Genomic DNA, 20,324 nt, shown 5'->3' on the forward strand with positions numbered 1-20,324 from the left:
AAAGAAACACAAAGCATACATGTGTTTACCTAGGTCGCTGAAGGGAAAAAAAAACTCAATGGATGAAGAAGCCATATTGACTAAAACTTCTATTTGCAGCAGCATGAGTGTGAGAACAATCATCATAATATCTACCTGGAGACATGAGAATAAATGGTAAGTAAAGCACCAAAAGGAACTGCCTACAATTAAGCTCAAATTAACAGATCGGTTTTTTATGACATCCTCAGCACAATTGTTCACATCATGTCTACAAAACAAAGCAATAATGAAAACCAATCACTTGCAGGATGCATTTTTCGTTCTTAAAAAATGCACTTCAACACACAAGTAAGACAGAGAAAATGAAACAAGTTGCAAAAGAGATAAAAGGAAAAAGAAAATTATGGTTATAAAGGGGAGAAAAGAAACAGATACTTGGATATATTATTTCCTGTTGCTCCCTTGTAATACATGACTGCCTAATTGCAAAGGATCCAATATTTTTAACGTCTTAGCTAAGGCCATTGTTGTAATAGCTTAAACTGAGTGCGAATCCTTTTGTATAAATCAAAGCCCAGATACTACTTTGTCAAAACACATCTCACCAACTCATCCGTGCTAGATTTGCCAATTCACTTCACTATGTGCTTGCCAAAGCACTAGACAATCTTTGTGCAAGACCTTGTATTCCCGAAATTGCTTATACCCACAAAAATTGAAACTACATTAACTCATCAAAGTAAGTACAAATTAAGAGATTCACAGAAACTGAAAAATTAAATAGTCAGCTCTTATTTGCTGCGAACGCAATGACAACAATTGATTAAGTATCTGAAAAAGCAGTTAACAATCTATGGCGCCCCTTAAAAAACCTCAATCATAACCGCCAATGACCTATACCACAGCACTCCTTTGACAGACCTTCGCTTTCTCAGCATCAATAATGGAACTCACTAATGTTACTGCATTTTCAAGCTTCCCTTTAGCATTCACAACCACATAATCAAAATTCTTAAGATGCTTCACTTCCTCCCTAGCCGTAGCAATCCTCACAAGCAGCGACTCTAAAGTTTCAGTCTTTCTATCAACCAGTCTTTCCACCATTGCCATTTCACTCTCAGCCACAAGGAAAATGAAAACTGCCGAATTACCAAGAATTTTTCTCAATGTTTGAGCCCCTTGAATATCCACCCTCAAAACAATATCATACCCTTTACCCATGTATTCCCGAATTTGCTGTTTTGGAATGCCTTTATAATCTCCATACACAAGCGCGTACTCCAGAAGCTCGTCCCTCTTAACCATGGATTCAAATTCCTCTTTACTCACAAAGAAATAATCTTTTCCATCAACTTCACCCGGTCGTTTCGCTCGACTCGTTGCAGTGACCACAAAATGAAGACCCTCCCGAGTTTCCCTAAGTTTCTTGATCACTGCGTCCTTTCCAACACCACTTGGCCCGCTAATTACTATTATCAATGGCTTTGGATTTGGGATCAGAGGCTCTGAGCTGAACGACGAACCCAGCGATGTTTCGAGAGCACGAAGTAGCTCAGACTTATTGGCCTCGTTGACGGCAGTAATGGGAACCGAGAACGGCCGGCGGGAATCACTCATTCGGGAATAGGAAGAAGATAATCGCGGGAAGGGTCTGATATTCTGAGATCTCGCGACGAAGCAAGATTCAGTGACCAAATTAGGAATGAGATCGGCGGGAATGAAGGCTTTCTGAAAGTTTGAGTGGGAAATTGGAAGAAAGTGACGATGGTGAAGATTGGATTGGGCCGCAGCACAGAAGAGCTTACGAAACATGGGGTAGAGATAGAAATAGTCGGTGCAAGAAAAGCAAGCAGAGGATCGAATTTTTTTTGGCTATAATGGTGACACAAGTCTGAAGCTCACACCTTAAGAAGCGTATACTAACAATATAATATAATCTACTCATCCGATCCTTATTAGAAGACTCAATTTAACTTTTATTTGGTTCTAATTATAAGACCCAATCCATTTTGCTCTTATATTTATGCATTTTTTCAAAATAATCCTTAATGATAGTTAGCCAATACACTTATTAGCAAGGATATTTTAGGAATAACACACTTATTTATACAATAACCCTTAAACTTAATTCCGGATCTCCTCAAATAAGTCAATGGGTCTTATAATTAGGACGGAGGAGTATTACTATAAAACCTGGATTACTAGTGACGATACACAATGGCTCAGTTATAAACTTATAATTCACAATCATTCTTAGTTTTTAATGATTAGTTAACTTAATTGGAAGATAATGGCTACTTGTATTGTGAGAAGTAGTATTCAAGTATTCAACCGGGATAGCGACATTTCTCTTATTAAATAACCAATTCCATATTAGAATATTCCCCTCTCAAAAATTCATTAGAATAATGCTATCTTTTCGTGTTCCAAGTATAAAAACTAATTACAGAGATTGAAAAAAAAATCTATCACATTAGTTATTTATAATGAATATATGTTTTTGTATTAGAAACTTTTCTCCTTAGAATAATCCCTATAGTATGTGTGATAAATAGGATTGCTTAGGAAAATAATTATAAATTCATGAGACAAAATCAACTAAAGCCTTGTCTCTAGAATCAATACAAACTTTTTAACTAATCCTTGTAGTTAGAACCAGAGGAAGTATACAGTAATATTATGCAAATTAGACACGTTACATTTCTGTATGTCCCTATTTATACTAATAAAGTAAGGCCAAAAAAGTATATTAGTAGAGAACCTCTGACTTATTTCTTAACTGATTCCCAAGTACCCGTTAATCACATGGTGACAATAACATTTTAAGAAAGAACAATTGAAGATTGAAGGTATCAGAATAATGAAAAAGTAGAAGCAAGTATTCAAGTGAAACAACCTAGAATTTCCACGGGTCAAGTTTTGGTCTTGGTACCACCAAAGATAGTTCTGGATTCAAAATACAGTTGAAAGAGGACGAGATGATTATTTAGAATACAATACAGGCAGGTAGGTGGGTGAGAAAAATTACACTTATCAGTGTGATGGCCCAAAAAAAATTAGGACAAAGTAGACAGCTGTATTGTGGAATGCAGAGATCAGAACTATTTTGTTGCTACTAGTCTTCCTGTTTCATGCTATAAGTGAATCAGAGTGACAGAAAATTACAAAGATGTAACTAAACTTCAGCCAGAGGCTTCTTCAACTTCATTCTCAAGTTTTTACCTTGAGTCTTTCCAGATGAAGGTTATGCCACCAGTTAAGATTCAGATTATCGTCCTGAGGTTAGGCGGAAACAAACCCAGATGCAAGATCTGTAAGGCTCAGTGGCAGATGTTACCCAAGTTTTGGTATGTAAAACAATAGTTCAATACCATGACTTGAAGCTCCACCTTGAGCGGCAGCAACTTTTCTAGGCATATATTGAGGCTTTGGTTGCAAACCATTGGAACCTTCTATTCCATCATCTTCTGTCCTCTCATTTTTACAGGCTGGGTTTCTTCTGGGATATGAACAGCTTGAAGCAGCATATTGGGCTGAAACAGGTGGATTTCTAACCATCTGCCGCTGTTCAAAAACGTCTGCTGTTGCTGCTACCCCACAGTTGTAACGCAATACTGAACCAACTACTTTCCCAGGCCTTGCACCTAAAGCAAGTGAGCAGTAAGTACCATCTCATATTCAAGCATGTAAACAAACGTTCTAATGAAAAAAGGGGCGCCAGTGCCCAAGGCTCCCACCAAGTGGGGTTTGAAAATTGATCGGAGTACACAGCTTTACCCCACAAACAAAAAGACTGTTTCTAGAGAGAGGAGAAATCTATCTGAGTAAGGTGTCATACCTTGCATATTTTGTGGACTGGAGGAAGCCGAGCCAAAGGGATTCCTCTCCACGGGTGGCTTCTCAATTTCTTTGATGTTTAGAGAGATCTTCTGCAACCTCGGCTGGATTTGTGCTGAACATTTTGATCTGAATATAAGACACATGGCCTGCACATGCAATCTCAAATCAGAAGTCAGCAATTCCGGAGCAGATACATGGGCATGCTGACAAGAACAAAGGCCAGTGACCAAGAAGAAAGCTGCATTACCCAAAAACAATAACGGTAATTAAAAGGATACCTGGGCAATGATGCATGCTGCCTCTCAGGCGCAATAACAGTTCCACCCTTCCCATAATGCTCCTCTAGATAAGCAAATTGCTTCTTGAAGTGGTCGACGGCACTATTTAAAAGAGGAGGAGTTAGTTACCAGAGGAAAAGAGGGGCACAAAATGAAAGGCTGATAAGCTACATCAAATAGTGTGACAAACCGGACAAAATAGAGCACTATATATTACAGATGCTTAAGAATCAAAGGTTCACCAAAGCAATTCAATAACAATAAAAATTTTATCCCAGAAAGCATTAAAAAGAAATGGATAATTCTAGATAGACTCTAACGCAATATTTCAACTTCAAGGTGAGCACCGATGGAGAATTAAAACTGCCAATCAAGTACCACATGGCTTCTGGTTAGCAATGAAAATGCTTTTCTTTTCTTAAATAAATGCTCATCTTAAGGACCAGAAAAAGATAAAGCAGAAAACAGGAAGTCATCCAATAACAAACCAAAATAACAGACAAAGCCATTAAAGAATGCAGGAGATAATAGAATAAAAGCCCAAAAGAGTTCTTTCAAATATATTGAGTTGCAACACAAAGGCCTCCAAATTTTTTTAACTTCTGGGTACAAATACTATATGAAAGAAATTCCTGTGTTGTATGATAAATTTGAGGAATGCAAAATGTGCGACAGCCAAAAGAAAAGTACCTAGGATACATAAAACTGGTTGGCTCTGCTCCCTCTAGGTGCTCCTTCAACATCTTCGGATGATATTCCAGAATTTCTCGATATATGAGCTCTCGTATGTCCTCCTTTGTTATCCTGCGTCTCTCGAATTCAAATTCCATCTTGCTAACTGGCTGTGCTGAAGGCTCTCTTTCAACCTTGGCCAAACCTTTAAAATATGGATCTGCCAAAGCCTAGCAATTTTCGAAAAAACAATATGCCCTGTTAGACCAAGACATAACAAAGAAAGTGAACTGAAGATGCAGGACAATTCAACCTCTTCAGCAGTAGGCCGGTCCTTAGGGTCAAATGCCAGCATTCTTTCCAACAAACGAAGAGCAAGCGGATCTGCATTAGGAAACTTTTGGGAGAAAGGAACTGGCTTCTTCTTTCGCATGCTGTTCAAATATCTCCGAGCTTTCTCGTTTCGTATCTGTATGCATATAATAACAGGGTTGCTGAAAGTCTATATCAATATATTATACTAAAACAGAATCACTGTTCACCCGTTATCTGGGTCTCATGGGCCTCTCCTGTTTTTTTCTTTCTCATAATTTTGTGCATTCAAATTTAAATCCCATACACATAACATGCTATTATATATGTTAATAAAATTAGTGTTTATTATTAGAAGTATTGTCAGTTTTATTTGTGTGACATTTTTTCCAAAATCAAAATTTTAACTTCCACATGCAATTGCATATATGGTACTGGTGGTAAGAAAACTTTAAAAAATATGCTAAAAAGATGGGTGAATGATTTACAGACCCTAGCAATGGCATCAGGAGATGGCGTTCCAAGAAGTTCAGTCATGAGGTCCAACTGATGGACAACATTCTTCCCCGGGAAAAGAGGTTTTCCAGTTAAAAGTTCTGCAAAAATGCAGCCAATGCTCCATATATCTATAGCCGGTGTGTACTGAAAAAACATGGAAAATTCATATTAAAAGAAAGAAAAAAAAATCATATATACCATCTTGATTAAATGACTAAAAATTAAATAATTATGTACATATAGTGCATAAAGAGATAGGCTGTCTCACCCTAATACATGGTCAGACCTTCCACGGATTCAAGATAGATAAAAATAGTTAAAAGGTACAGTTTACCCAACCAGAGGCCACCCAAGTTGCCATTAAAGCTTTCACAAGGGGGTAAGTCCATATATTGAGAATAGACACTTAGAAATCACGGTCAAGATAATGTCACAGGTTCTTATCAGCATTCCAAAAAGAGAAGAGAGCTAGACAATTTGTTAACAAATATTTCTTTAGTAATTTTAGTAGAAGATTCATAGAGAATAGTAGATTTCCCCAAGCACACAATTATTTTAAAAAATATATAAGAGTTCAAGAGGTCCCTAGCATGTGTAATTGAAGGAAAGAAACAGGATTAAGGGGGAAGGGAAAGGGACCTGCTCGTAATTTCAAAGTCCAAGCAGGAGTGGGGATTGAATAAAGAAATCAAGGGTCCAAAATAAATATGTAACAGATATTGCACCAGAGCACCTTGGAGAAAAAGGATCCACACAGCTCGGGAGCCCTATACCACCTTGTTGCAACATAATCCTGTGAGTAGTCAAACGGAAATAAGCATGATGAAAAACGACAACACTGCATGTTCAAGGCTCTATAGTCTCAGGAAAAAGAGATTCTTACCGTCCAGAATATGGCAGTGGGTGTGTCATTAAATGCTACTCTGGCAAGACCAAAGTCACAGATCTTGAGTTTGCAGTCAGCATTTGCTAAGATGTTTTTTGGTTTTAGGTCACGGTGAAAAACATTTGCTGGGACCATTCAGAAGTTCAGTATCATCCCAAATTAAAATCAGCAACTAGTTTGTTATAATCAAAACCTAAATGGTTAATAGAAGTAAAGATTGCTAGAGCAAGCTATCCATGAAAAAGATTCTGATTATATAAAGATTATAACCTGTGTGTATGTACTTCAAGCCTCGAAGAAGCTGATAAAGAAAGAACTGATAGTGCTCTGGAGTCAGATCATCATTTGCTTTGATGACCTGATGTAAATCGGATTCCATGAGTTCAAACACGACATATATATCTTTAAATTCTCTCCTGGAAGGTGGTAACAAGATATGTTTGATCTCCACAATATCAGGGTGACGCAAGAGTCTAAGAAGCTTAATCTCACGAAGAATACGAGTAGCATCAGAGACATGTTCAAATATGTCATTAATTTTCTTTATTGCAACCTTTTCTCCAGTGTATGTATCTGACGCGGAGCAAACTACACCATAGCTTCCTTTACCAATTACTTCTTCTATTCTGTATCTGCTCCCTTCACCATATTCTGTGAAGAAGTTCACATCCACAGATGACTGCATAAACACAGTTAATAAACAATTCAGCAGAAAGTAATTAAAGTCAAATCAATGCACGTGGCCTAAATTATTTGAAACATGCATTTCTGCATTGAGGGGAAAGATGGTGTACATATATTTAACCTGAAAAGAACAAGCTATTCGTCCAAGTTCTGCATCCATTGGTGAAAAAATAATACTGAAATATGCCCCCAAGTTTTGGAGTATTGAGCATCACCGGATGGTTTACCCTCTCTCTGTTTTTTCTTTCTTTGGTCAAGAGATGGTCTAATTAATCGCCAAGAACATATATGAGCTTATCATCTCTAATAGTAAAGAGATTTTCTTTTCTTCAGGAACAAAATCCTATAGCGAAACTTGCTTCAATATTGTTAAACTTAAAAAGGATAATGGGAATTTGAAGCATATAACATGAGTGCAAAAGAAGAAAGCCAATAAAAATCGATTGCAATGGCCAGTAGATCCAACAGGATCTGCAAGAGGAGAAAAAATGTCCTAAATGATGCGAAATGCTCAGCTGGGTCTCATACAAACCAGAACTAGACAAGTTAGCACCGCGGTGAAGCATAGACATTTGCATGATAAATCATTCATCCCAAACAAGACATAGATCAAATATGCGTTCAAGCACAATACCCGAAAGAAAAAAGGTAAGAGGAATAGGGCAACTTCATAACAAATGACACAGAATAAATAAGATCACAACTATGTGACCACTAGGTACAAGTTGTGTGCAGTCACAGAGATGCAGAAAACAACAAAACAACGACCATTCATTGTCTCAATAAGCATCTAATTTCTCCCCCAAAGTGAATTACCACAGATAATTTATAGCTACACATATATCAGAAGAGAAGCTTTACCTTTTTTCTTTGATCAGGCAGCATCTAGGCAACTTGGCATAAAACCCGTCAATGATTTAGGCCAATAGGTGCATCAAACAGCCCCTTCTCTCAACTCAAATCTAGATCCCCCAACTCCTACGACCAAGTTCAAAACCCAGAAAAGCGAAAACTTCAAAAGGAAAAACGATTAACTGGTAATATGACGCTTAGGTACGCGGTGATCAAAGTGCAAGTTTAAAACCAAATAAAAAGTTAGAAACCTTCGACATAAAAGAACAAAGAACAAAGCTCAAAACGGAAAGAGACGCGGTTCAGCTCGGCAGCTACAGTAGCATCTAGGATTGAAAGTAAGGGGTCATAAAAGAAAAGACAAAGGGTTCAAATTAAGGAACAAATGCTCTGATAGTTCTATATTTAAATCAAAAAAGGGGGAGACTTTATCAAACACAACATAATCAAGAAAAGCTGGCGGAAGTAACAAAATGCAGCTGGTAACTTCCAGGTTACAGATCACGTAAGAAAATGCGCTCTGGTATGTTACCGAGCTAGAATAAGCGGAAAAAACTAATCTTGGGAGGATCTGCTATGGCGATAATCTCAAAAGCGGCAAAAGGAAATGAATATAATATATGCAGACGGAAAAGGGAAATGCTCCGGCTTTCAGAGCATAATAAGATTCTTTTGTTGTGTGTGAAGAAGGTAGGAATCGAAGAAGAGGACTACGCAGATTTCAACGGAAATATTTCCAAGTAAAAATCAGCTTCCCAGAGAGGCCTTGTACTTCAAGTTGAAGGCTTTGTGGCGTAGAACTCAGAAACGTGAAAGGGTGCGAATGAAAATGATCATTAATTCGAAAAATTGTGATTTTAAAATAACGATATTATGTTTGGAAGCAGAGAAAGGAAAAGGGGTTATCAGTGTTTAATATTTTATTACATTTTTATTTTTATTTTGTTCTGATGCAAGAATATGACAACTACATGCTTTTCAAATAATGTTTCAGTTTTATTTATTATTAAATTCCCTATTTTTATTTATCACTCTTTTTCACTTTTTATTTTTATTTTTTTCATTTTAGACAATTTTAAGATCTTTTCTCTTTCATGATATCGGCGCTAATAAAAATTTTATAATTTAAAACTCAAATATGTTATCACTCTACTAATTATTGTAATTTTTATCAATTTAATTACCATAATGACCAGTAATAAGTCATACTTCTGGATTTAGCAGCATCATAATTAAACTATCCATGAAGTTCATAGAAAATGAAAATTCGTTTTCTTTTTAAGAATGACAATTTTATTTTCTTCTAAACACATGGGATTGTTTATCTCTTTGAATAAAAATTATTAAAAGAAATTCTCACCATTAATTAATGCCACAAGAGCATGTGCGTCACATGGGCTGAAGAGTTCTCTAGCTGGGAAACGGTGGTATTAGTTAATTGGTTATTAATTAAATAAAAGGAATCTCCAATCCAATATCATCTTTTTCAGCCACATACTTTGTCGCAGAATAATAATATTTATTTAATTAAAAATAATCTCTGGTTTTTTCTGCATTGGAAATTTCTCCTGTTTTTTTATTTAAGCAGAAGTTGGTCACAATACTTTTTTTTTTCTAGATATAAAGAAGAAAATACTTTTGAAACAGATATGAAATTGATTATACCAACGCACAGTTGAAGTTCTTTGAAAAGTTATATGTTTTTCTGCTGTCCAGGGAACAGGCAATAATTTGAGACCAAATGGAGCTTACATGAAAGAAATTTTTTTAAAATTCTAGAGAAAATAGATGAAAAGTCTTTATTTAAAAATTTTATTGGTCAAATGAACCTGAATTCCAGTACAAAGTCAAATACTTTATATGTATGAAATCATATAAAATACCAATATTTTTTTATGTATAAAAACATATTAGGTCTTTCTAACCAATAAAACTTCCTAAACAAGAACTTTTCACCATTTTGCTATAGTTTTGAGAAATGGAATTGATTGTTGTGTGAAAATGAGAGAGAAGGTTATCAAATAGGAAAAGTAAAAAAGACAGGAAAGAAGAGACATACTGGGTTCAAATTAGTTGAAACAGAGAATAATTTTCAAAGAGTAAGACTTCAATTTAAATTAACTAAACAAGAAGATAAAGTTGTGGAAAGTGGAACCAGGCAATTAATTTTTCTGTCTGGTGGGGATAATGACACCCACAATGCTTCAAAGTCCTTAACAACCGTCTCCCACATGCCCCCTTCCACTATTAAAAGAAGACTAAAAGAAACTCTACTAAAATATTTTTTCTTTTACTTCCCAAATTGCAGGAGATATCAAAATTCTCAACTTTAGTGCACAGCCTCATCTGTTGTTTCATTGGTGATTTTGGCTCCCAGCAAAGACACACAACAACATTATTGAGATCAAAATGAAAGAAAAAGAAAGGAAAATAAAGGAGCTTTAATGTTTGAGACATGGGTTTGGATTTAGGAGGGACCATTTTCTTAGCAACTTGAGCTGTGACTGACCAGTGAGTGGTCACCATAAAACCATAATCCTACATAACAACCATCACCAGACAGGCAAGTCAATCCATGCCTTCCATGTATTATTCATTTATTTATTCGTTTCGTACTTTTTTTCCTTCTTTCATTTTTGTGAAGAAACTCTATTTTTGAAATTTCGTGGATGTAAGGGGCACCGCACATCCTTCTGAAATTACAAATTCTCTATTTTTATGCACCTTTGCTATGGACACACATCCTGAAATATGTCGCACAATTCATAATCAATGAATAATACAACTCTGATAATCTTTCTTTTTTTTTTTTTGGCCAAAATAAAATAAACCTTCTTTTTACTTAGAGGGTCCAGTATTAATAGGCTTCAGGATCAAACCTGCGAGTTTTCTTGCCGCTAGATTACTCGACTGTTGACGTGATATTGACTGATATGGACAAAAATCTCGTTAAAATACAATCTACTTAAATATTTTCATATACGAACACACAGCCACAAATAATCGCCCGAAAAAGTCAAGCTGGTTTCAAATCATTTCCCACACTGATTGTCAGATCGTACAACTTTTCTGCCCGCTGCCAATGAACCACGCGTCAACACAGGTAAACCACTTATATCAGCCAAAGGGGCCAAAATTAGTGAAAACTATGTTCCATCAAAGGTTATGGATGACACTGGTGTCAACGTCATATCAAAGCACGCGTTATTTAAACTATCTATTAAACTTGGTCAAAGCACTAGAATGGTCAGCTAGAACTACAAAATCTTGTATAATAGATACCGAATATGCTTGGAACAATAAAATCATCCTTTCTCACAAAAATGGAAGAATAATTGAGGTGCAACTACGAGAAAGATACAACATTCATATGAAGCCCAAAACAATCCCCTCCCGAGAAGGAGGGTTGAAGAAAAGGGGCAAAGGGATGTCATCATATTTTGGCATTATAGGAACGAAAGTACATATGTCTGATTAATCATAAGGACGAAATTGTAATTGCGAGACAAACAAAAGCTCATCAGGAAACAACTCAGCTAAACTTGATAGCACTAGGAGATTACCACTTCGTCATTACAGTGGGCAGGAGTCTCAAAACTGGAGTCGCTCTCCTAAAACAAAAAACATGCCTAGTAAAAGAAACCCAACACTTTACCACCAACATTCTTTCTCCTAGCCTCTTCGTGATCCATAATACCAGCAGAGGTCGTCAAGACAATATAGCCAAACTGCATTAGTATGATCAAAGATTAGGGCCAACAGGGAAACCGTATGAACACAATATATATTACTTTTTTCCATTTCAAATGATTGGCACTACTTCCAATGCTGTGAGAAAGGGGGAAAGATGCTTCCTGAAAACCTATGGGCGGAAGGCCTGAAGACGAAAAACAAACCCATGCGTAATCGACCGTGTAAAGTTAGCATGGTTATCAAGTAATAGCAAGCTCATGTCATAGCAGCCCAAGAAATACATTGAACCTTACAAGTGAAGAGCCATAAAACTAGAGAATATATGGATCCTGACTTAAAAGTACAAGAACCATAGGCCAGGAGGCCAGAAGACTTTGCTATAACTTAACAGGAAAACCTTACATAAAAGCCATGCTTATAGAGAAAAATGAAGAACAGTTGTCTAGAAAGATTCATAGAAACACAGCAGGACAATTCAGTGAGCTAGACGATATTACCAAATCATCTAAAATAAATGAAATGTACTAAGATGATGCTAAGTGGAGGCATTCATCAGCTATAGACAAATTAAATTATGTTTGAATTAGTTTTTTGAAAGTGATTTTACTATGTAGGAGGTAAGTATGTGAGAAGAGTCGTCTTGCTGAGAAGCTAATCCAAACGCCCCATAAGAGTCAACAAACAAGAAGATTTCATAGATTTCATATTACAAGCAATTGCACAGCAAGCTTCTTAGCTAACCTGTCTTGAGGGAAGTAGCCTTGCAGTCCAAGGTTCTATCTCCTTGACACCCACATCAAAACGGGGACTAATAACACCACATTTATTTAATCTTCCGTTTAACTCAACAACAATTTTCCCAGCCCTGTGATCATCAACATACTCAAACTCTCCAATGTACCCTAGAAAGTAGCAGAATGAGCGAGATCACCAAAAAATCTTTATAATCAATTCCAAAAATAAGGGAAGTGCTTTAAGAAATAAAATTGAGACATACCATGTTTCTGCATCACCAAAAGAAACTTAATGATCACTTTTGAGGATGGCCTAATCATGACCTGACGTTTCCCCCGTTTCTCAGCATTGTACATACTCTTCAGAGCATCGTTTAGGACACTAACTCTCACCATTGTCACTGTTAAAAAGTTTGGCAAGGGTTAACGATCTCTAAAACAAAGTAATAGACTAATGCAAGACACAAGTGAGCAATAAGTGGAAGAAAATCCATATTTAAAGGTTCAAATTGCTTTTCATGATACAATCTAGACATATTTATACAACCACTTCCATTCTCTTTTATTTCCCTTGATGAAAGAGACACATCATTAATCAACATTACCAGTTTGAATGGAAGCTACAAGTCCATCCATCCATTACTTAAAAAATAGCCATAAGTAACACTAGCTCTTGGAGCAAATCGACACCTAAACATTAGATATTCGATAGTAATTCAAATTATCAAGAATAACAAGTTTGCAAACATAAAACCCAAAAATAGCGCAGACTCAGGTAGCCTCTAACTCATGAATCCGCTCCCCCCTCCAAAAAATAAATAAATAAATAAATAAAATGACGAGCAGAATACTAAGAGCTGCCTCAATAACCAACTTCGCTTTGTTCAACTATGGCCGAACTTCAAATCCTTCGTGTTATCAAATCATTCCCATAATTTCTAAAAAAAATCGCTTGTTTCATACAGTTGTGTTCCTTGGTCAGGTATACACAAAATCACACCTAACACTTCTTGTTAAAGAACAAATTTTAAACTGTGGTTCCCCAATTCAAGTACACAATATGCAATACAGCATCGATAGGTAATGACAACAATACAAACAACCAGCATGCACCCATTCTCCGTACAACACAAGTAACCCCAGGAGAGCGGATTAACAAGATCATGAATTATAATTTCATACATTTCCCTCAAAGCAGAGGAGAGCGTTCGAAACTGTAAAAGCCGGATCTTACCAACTCGGAACAGAGGATCCTCAGAGAAACGGCGCGAATACGGTCGACGCTTTGGAATCGAGACTGATCACAAGCAAAACGAAGAATACCTATAAAGCGCCTTCATGTCTAACTAGGGTTTTGAAATTTGGGCTCTCCATTAATTGAGCCCAATGAATAAGTTGTGGGTCTTACCTAATTCTCATCTTGGACTTTATTCTGTTTAGGCCCTTTTCATGGAAAATAATAATTATTTGAAAAAAAATTTCTTTCATATTGGCCCAAAAAAATACTATCTCCAGTCTTTAATATAAGAACTTATTTGACTTTTATTTTGACTTTAAATATAAGACCCCAATTTGTATCAAAAAAAATATAAGACCCCAATCTACTTTGTCTTTCGTATTTATCTATTTTTTTCAAAGGTAGTCTTTGTAATAATGATGATTCTAACCAATATACTTAATTATGAAGGATATTTTAGGAAAGACAACACTCATTTTTTACAAATAACTAACTTAACGAACTTTCTTAATCTACTTAAATTAGTCAACTAGTTCTGATATTAAGGACCGGAGGTAGTGTATTTAAAGATTGTCAATTTAATATTTTATTAATAAAAAAGGATTCAAGATGGATTTACATTGAGTGCTCATCAGATCTAGACCGTCCAAATCTGATCTGGATGGTTCAAATTTATTTTTATTTTTATTTTTTTAAAATAATTATTTTAATAGGTATAGGATAAAAAATAAAAATAATCTCTTAACTATCATTCTTTAAAAATATAATTTTTTCTATTTTAAAATAATTATTTAATAATATTAAATCTGGACCGTTGGTCCAGATTGCTCATCAAGTGATGAGCATTGGGTGCTCATCACCTGATGAGCACTGAATGGGGACCCTTTGGATGGAAATAATTCTATCATAAATAAAATAAAAAATTCACATATAATAAAATTGTGTTGTTTTTATAACACCAATTTTAGCAATTTCTTATTTAGAAGACATTGCAATGGATCCAAATATATGAATTGTATCAACCCTTTTACTAACATACCACCATCATTTTATTTGGTAGCTATCTATCTATAAACTGTCGGTCAAACGAATAAAAACAAGGCTAAAAAAAAAAAAAGAACTACATAAAAATTGAAGTTTAACATCTTAGGTCTCACTATGCACTTGTGAGATCAGAGTTAATATTATAGCCGATCATCTTGTAACCTAGTGACATATAAGTTCCTCCATAAATCAAAAGTCAATAGATTCCATCTGTTTGTAACCTTAGGCCCCTTTAAATAAAGGAAAGAAAACGAATGAATATTATAAAGTGGAAAAATTGCTTACTCTTCTCACCATATATCTGGGAATCCAAATTTCTAGAACTCACTGTACTGAGATTTATTTCAAGAAAAAACACTTGTTTGGTCAATTTCAGGAAATGAAACGAACTTTATTCCTTCAGCATAATGACTTGTTCAAACACTTGCACATAACTGACGATCTTAACTGCCAAACAAATCCGTGAAACCAAGCACCAATACATTTCACCTTTCCATCAAAAAGAAAGAAAGAAAGAAAATCCATTTCATCTTCTAGCAAATTCAACCAGAAAGGCATCATCTGGGTTTGAAAACTCCCATCAGAAATGCAGACATACACTGCATCCAAGAATTCGGAGCAATCATTAACACTGCTCCTTGGATACCTGGAAGAAATTCATTTCCTTATTCATTATCCTTGCATGCTGCTTCGTGCCAGATTTCATAAATAAATATTCAGACTTTGCTTTACTTCAACTTCCCCAAATGTTTCCAGATAAAAAATTATCAAGTTTCTCAGCTTGACATTTACAAAAAACAAACAAATTGATAGGACACTGCCGCCAAAACTCACAACCAGACATAAAGGAGTGTCAAGAGGGAAGAAAACGGGGAAAAACTGGTCTAGAAGAAAATACAAGGGTTCAGAACCGGACGAGACAGAAAAAGTAGAGGAGCAAAAGTAGGTAGTCATGATGAAAAGCTAAGAGAAGCAAGTTGGAAAGTTAGAAGTGTATGTATAAAGAGATGAATGGGGAAGGGCGAAGGCGGAGGAAGAAAAACTTTTCAAGTCAAGCTTTGGTGTAGGGAGCCATTCCTCTCTCGTTATGTTTTTAGAGATTCCGCTCTCTACGATTAAAAGTTTGTTTGTAGCGTGTGTGGATTAATCTCTTTTTCTATTTGTTATCCTCATCTGAAAAAAATAATTATCCCCCTTCTATCAGTGTCATTTGTCTCAGTAGCAGTAACATCAAAGTGGGTTTTCTATAATGCTCTATGTATCTGTGTATTGTATAAAAGCTTTTATTTTTATTTTCGGGAGTAAATCTATACCTTACATGATCAATTTTGGAAGCATTTGTTAGGGGTCCTATCATAAATCAAGTCAAAAATTGACTTTAGTGTTCCTTTAATAGAACCGGTCCACTTGAGAATATCTGCTTCTGGAAATCAAGACAGACAAGCAGGCATCCACCTTCACCGTAAAAATTAGACTTTAAGGAAATGACCCAGCAAACCTGGTTATGGCTATCAATGGAGAAAGTTCAAGGCCTTGATTATTGTGGATGGATGCAAACACAAGGTTAAAGTGTAAGTTGATAAAATGTTCTTTTAAAGGGATTTATGAGATTTCATCAAAGGCCAAAGTGGGTTATTTTATCAAGGCATTAATTACAGATTGAATCTCAAAAAAAGGCTACCATTTTAGAAAAAGAGGAAGAAGCGTTGTAATAGAGACAACATGAGGAGGCAAGATGGAGAATTTAAGACTTTGAGAATTCAAATTACACAACGTCAAAAGTTACATTGACAGAAGCAGCATATTAGATTTTTAAAACAACACCTTAAAATATGATAGATTGATATCTCAAATGAAAACGTCACAAGCTCCAATTACAGAAAGAATTATTGTTCCATTCAACCTAGCAGTGGGATTCAAGTCCAAGTGACACCCCATCATTTATTTCCCGACAACTAGTACTATGCTCTGACACAATGCACATGACTTGCTGCTCCAACAAATCAGCAGCAACATCAAAGGACATCTACATGTATTATGTAGTTACATGCATGTGGATTGAATACTGATATATGTCTTCTACTCTAATGTGCGATATAATACCCATAGAAGATTTGCGCAGAACAGGATTTCTCACTTTAGGTGCTTGGCAAACCAGTTCAACAAGTCCTGATGCGCCTCTTCGGCTGCCGACACTGCTTTAGCATCTTCAGTGTTGTACCTCACAGTCCAACCGTGCGCAACTTGAGGAAATATTTTCACAAAACTAGGAACCTGCACAAAACAATCATGTTAATCAGGGACATATCAAATATAGATAGCCGTAAAAAATTAAAAAACGGTGAAGATAGCCAAACTGCTTTTATATTTAAATCAAACAAATGCCCTAGGAATTTTCAACTGAATGATGACAATGGTAACAAGCTTAAAAACAGACAAAAGATAGCAACGGCAACATTATCTTTCAAAAAAGATAGGAGGTTAGCATCCTCCCATCAACGTGTATGTAATCAATGAAGTGGAGACAGCAATCGGTAATAAGATTTTCCAAAAACCGATAAGAAATCATTTTCTTCCAATATTAGGATGTCAAATTAGACACTTGAATTGATTGCATGATTAGGGTTTTCATGTTCTTGCGCACATGATCATGAAAGTGAGAATTTCCAAAATATGAAGACTGAGTCATAGCACCAAACATACTAAATCCTATTGTCATGACAGTAAACAATGCATGACATTGTGCTGCTACACAAATACGATGAATTGATACTAAGGTAATTTCAAGGGGAAAAAAAGATTGTTTTCTACTGAATTATACGGACAACTTTAATAGTGTTTGACATAAATTAGAATAAACATCAACAGCACAAGTGCACAAGATAAGATGAAAATGTAATCATGTTACCAATTATCCCAGAAACGGGTGAATAGTGAAAAGCATGATACCCAGCAGAATAGGCTGATAACGATGGAATATACTCAATAGTTATCAAATAAATCCAACCTGTCATCACACATCCAAAATGGAAAAAGTACAAAACATTTTTGGCTGTAAAATATTTGTATGATTTCAGCAGATTTCATTATATCAACATGAAATTGACGTTGTTGGCAAATTGTCAAGTTATAATCAAATTACATAAATTCTCTTCATAGAGAAACAAAAGAATAGTACTTCACAAAGAGAGGGCAAAAATGGTACCGCAGGCTTAGCAGATAGGATTTGTTCGAACTGTTTAACAAGTTCTGGAGGAGAAATTTTGTCAAGCTCAGCTCCGAGTATAGTAATTGGAATTTCAACACCTGTAAGAGAATTTAATTATCGACTGCTACATCATGTAAATATCAGTAACTGCTTTAAGACCTTCCTTTGCAATTTTTGTTTGATCTCTCAGAAATTAGAGAATGAATCTGAATCGAATAAGTAGCTAAATCCTAATAATATGATAATCATTGCACCATCAATTAAAACAAAAGAAGTTTAATACAAAATTTCAAAAGAACTGTATACAAAACCAATGTAAATAACTGCCCTCTCAAAGCATATATCACATGAACAAATCTCCATGCAATTTAAAAGACTCTTACGGGACATGCTTAAACTGATCATACAAGTAAAAGCTGCAAGAAAATTCTGATAGTTTTCCTCCCTTAGGAAATGCAGATGATATATTTTTTTCCCAGAAACAGAGTATGCAACTTAACAAGACAATAAAGCAGTTAAAAAGCATACTCTTGATGTCCTCGACAGTGACAAATGATGGATGTAATAGCACAGCAACATTGAGAAGTCCGTGTCTTGCAACTTCAACCACAGCCTTGGCTGAGAAGAAAAATACGTGTCACCATCACTCAAAACAGTTGAGTAAAACCACTGTATGGCTGCTAATTCATAAATTGTGATAAATAGATGAAATACATACACCTATAAAGATCTGAAAACTGCTAGATGCACAAAATGAGTTTTTTTTTTTTTTGGGGGGGGGGGGGGAAGGAGAGAATGGGATGAGCGGCACTCACCACCCCAGCAAAAACCAGCAGCCCCAATTGCTGAAACACCTTCAATTTTAAGGCTTCAATTACAGGTTTAGCAACTTCAATGCCTTTCTCCTAACAGAACAAAATGAGAGAATCAGAGAATAATGTATTACAGCTTACAAATGAAGCAAGATTATCAGACATTTATCTTTTCCAATCCATAGTGTTTGACCCCAAAATCCAAACCATAACATTGAGAAGGAATTTTTCTAGTAAGTATGCAAAAAGATTTCATTCAGGTGAAATTCCGGGGGGGGGGGGGGGGAAAAAAAGTTTTCTTTTAAATAAAACAAGATATTGTAAAATAAAAAGTGTTCAAATATCATAAAAATAAACATAAACACTAACCGGTGCATGATCTTTTATCCAAACAGATAATGGCCTGTCAGCTTTCTCAGGAACAAAAGGATCACCGTGGAAGAAATCAGGAACAACTACATAATACCCTGCAGCAGCAACCTTGTCCGCAAGCTTCCTTCACAACCAAAAACAAATGGTTTTACTTCCGAAGGGAACATATCCCATTAAGCACATCCAAAAATTTGCAATGAGAGAGAAAGAAATCAAAGAAAGAGCTGAAGAATATAGAAGTATAATCACCTATAAGAAATCATATCACCTATAAGAAAATCAATAACCTAGTTATATACCTACATATATCATAGACATCAGACATCCTCACTTTTAAAAACGATGATCACTAAATTACACTAAGTGCATCTATTTAATTTTGGCATGGTAAAAGATAGATAGCCCTTTTATTATTTCTTCAACAAAATTAAATTAAATTCTGTCTGCCACCTGAAGCAGAAGCCGAGCTAATGGCATGAAGAGGACAAGTTGGCTCAACTACCACACCATGCAGATTATCTTCCATACTAAACCTCATGAATTCACGAATGCATAATAGAAATGAGCAATTGGATCCAAGAAAACATGGATTTGAATTTAATAGATAGAAATCCATATATTATTAGCAGTGGATGTCAATCACCGAAGATGTAGATAAAAGGAAAAAATGAATAACTTAAAAGACTATTGACTATTTTCATTTCCTCAATTACAATAGAAATCCCTTCCAAAGTGACACCCAAACAATAACTTAAGAGAGTAAAAACTATTGACTATTTTCATCCCTTTAATTACAATAGAATCACATTCAAAGAATCATTAAAGAATTCAGGTACCAAATCTAACAGATCATGGTGTCCAGCTATAATAAAGTTTGATGCGAACAGGACACCTAAGTAATTTACTACGAAAACAAGTATACCGGCTAAAATAAGAAACAAGAAAAGCAGACAGATAATTAGGTCGTACCTCAAATTTGGTCTTCATAACCTGCAGGACAAGTTGAACGTGCGAAGTTAGAAATTATATATGATTTACGTCCAGAGCTGATACATGCTATCATCAAGTCGAAGTAAAGACCCCAGCCTCTAAAAGATACTTTTAGTATTCTTTAGCACGATATAAAAGCCATATCGTGTGCATGCAAAAATCTTAAATTGAACCAAAATAGTTATTCAAGTGAAAATACACCTTCTAACCAAAATCTATCATGCACATGT

At 35.6% G+C, this 20,324-nt stretch overlaps 2 protein-coding genes and 2 pseudogenes across 2 annotated transcripts; all 4 read right to left on the bottom strand.

Annotated features, from left to right (window-relative positions):
• Positions 1-392: 392 nt before the first annotated feature.
• On the bottom strand, positions 393-1,870 carry LOC114719700 (guanylate kinase 3, chloroplastic-like). Its single transcript, XM_028905211.1, has one exon. It carries the CDS (start codon positions 1,792-1,794, stop codon positions 877-879), a length of 918 nt encoding a protein of 305 aa, XP_028761044.1. The 5' UTR covers positions 1,795-1,870; the 3' UTR covers positions 393-876.
• Positions 1,871-3,109: 1,239 nt separating this feature from the next.
• Positions 3,110-8,806, bottom strand: LOC114719698 (mitogen-activated protein kinase 15-like; annotated as a pseudogene).
• A 2,450-nt stretch (positions 8,807-11,256) lies between these two features.
• Positions 11,257-13,731, bottom strand: LOC114719697 (40S ribosomal protein S15a). Its single transcript, XM_028905210.1, has 4 exons — positions 13,666-13,731; positions 12,695-12,832; positions 12,439-12,599; positions 11,257-11,732 (listed from the first exon to the last, which is right to left on the bottom strand). Exons 2-4 carry the CDS (start codon positions 12,825-12,827, stop codon positions 11,634-11,636), a joined length of 393 nt encoding a protein of 130 aa, XP_028761043.1. The 5' UTR covers positions 12,828-12,832; positions 13,666-13,731; the 3' UTR covers positions 11,257-11,633.
• A 2,717-nt stretch (positions 13,732-16,448) lies between these two features.
• Positions 16,449-20,085, bottom strand: LOC114719699 (endo-1,3;1,4-beta-D-glucanase-like; annotated as a pseudogene).
• Positions 20,086-20,324: the final 239 nt, after the last annotated feature.

This window comes from Neltuma alba, unplaced genomic scaffold (assembly GCF_004799145.2).
Source record: "Neltuma alba isolate B1F8T4 unplaced genomic scaffold, ASM479914v2 tig00011938_pilon, whole genome shotgun sequence".
NCBI classification, from domain to species: Eukaryota; Viridiplantae; Streptophyta; class Magnoliopsida; order Fabales; family Fabaceae; genus Neltuma; species Neltuma alba.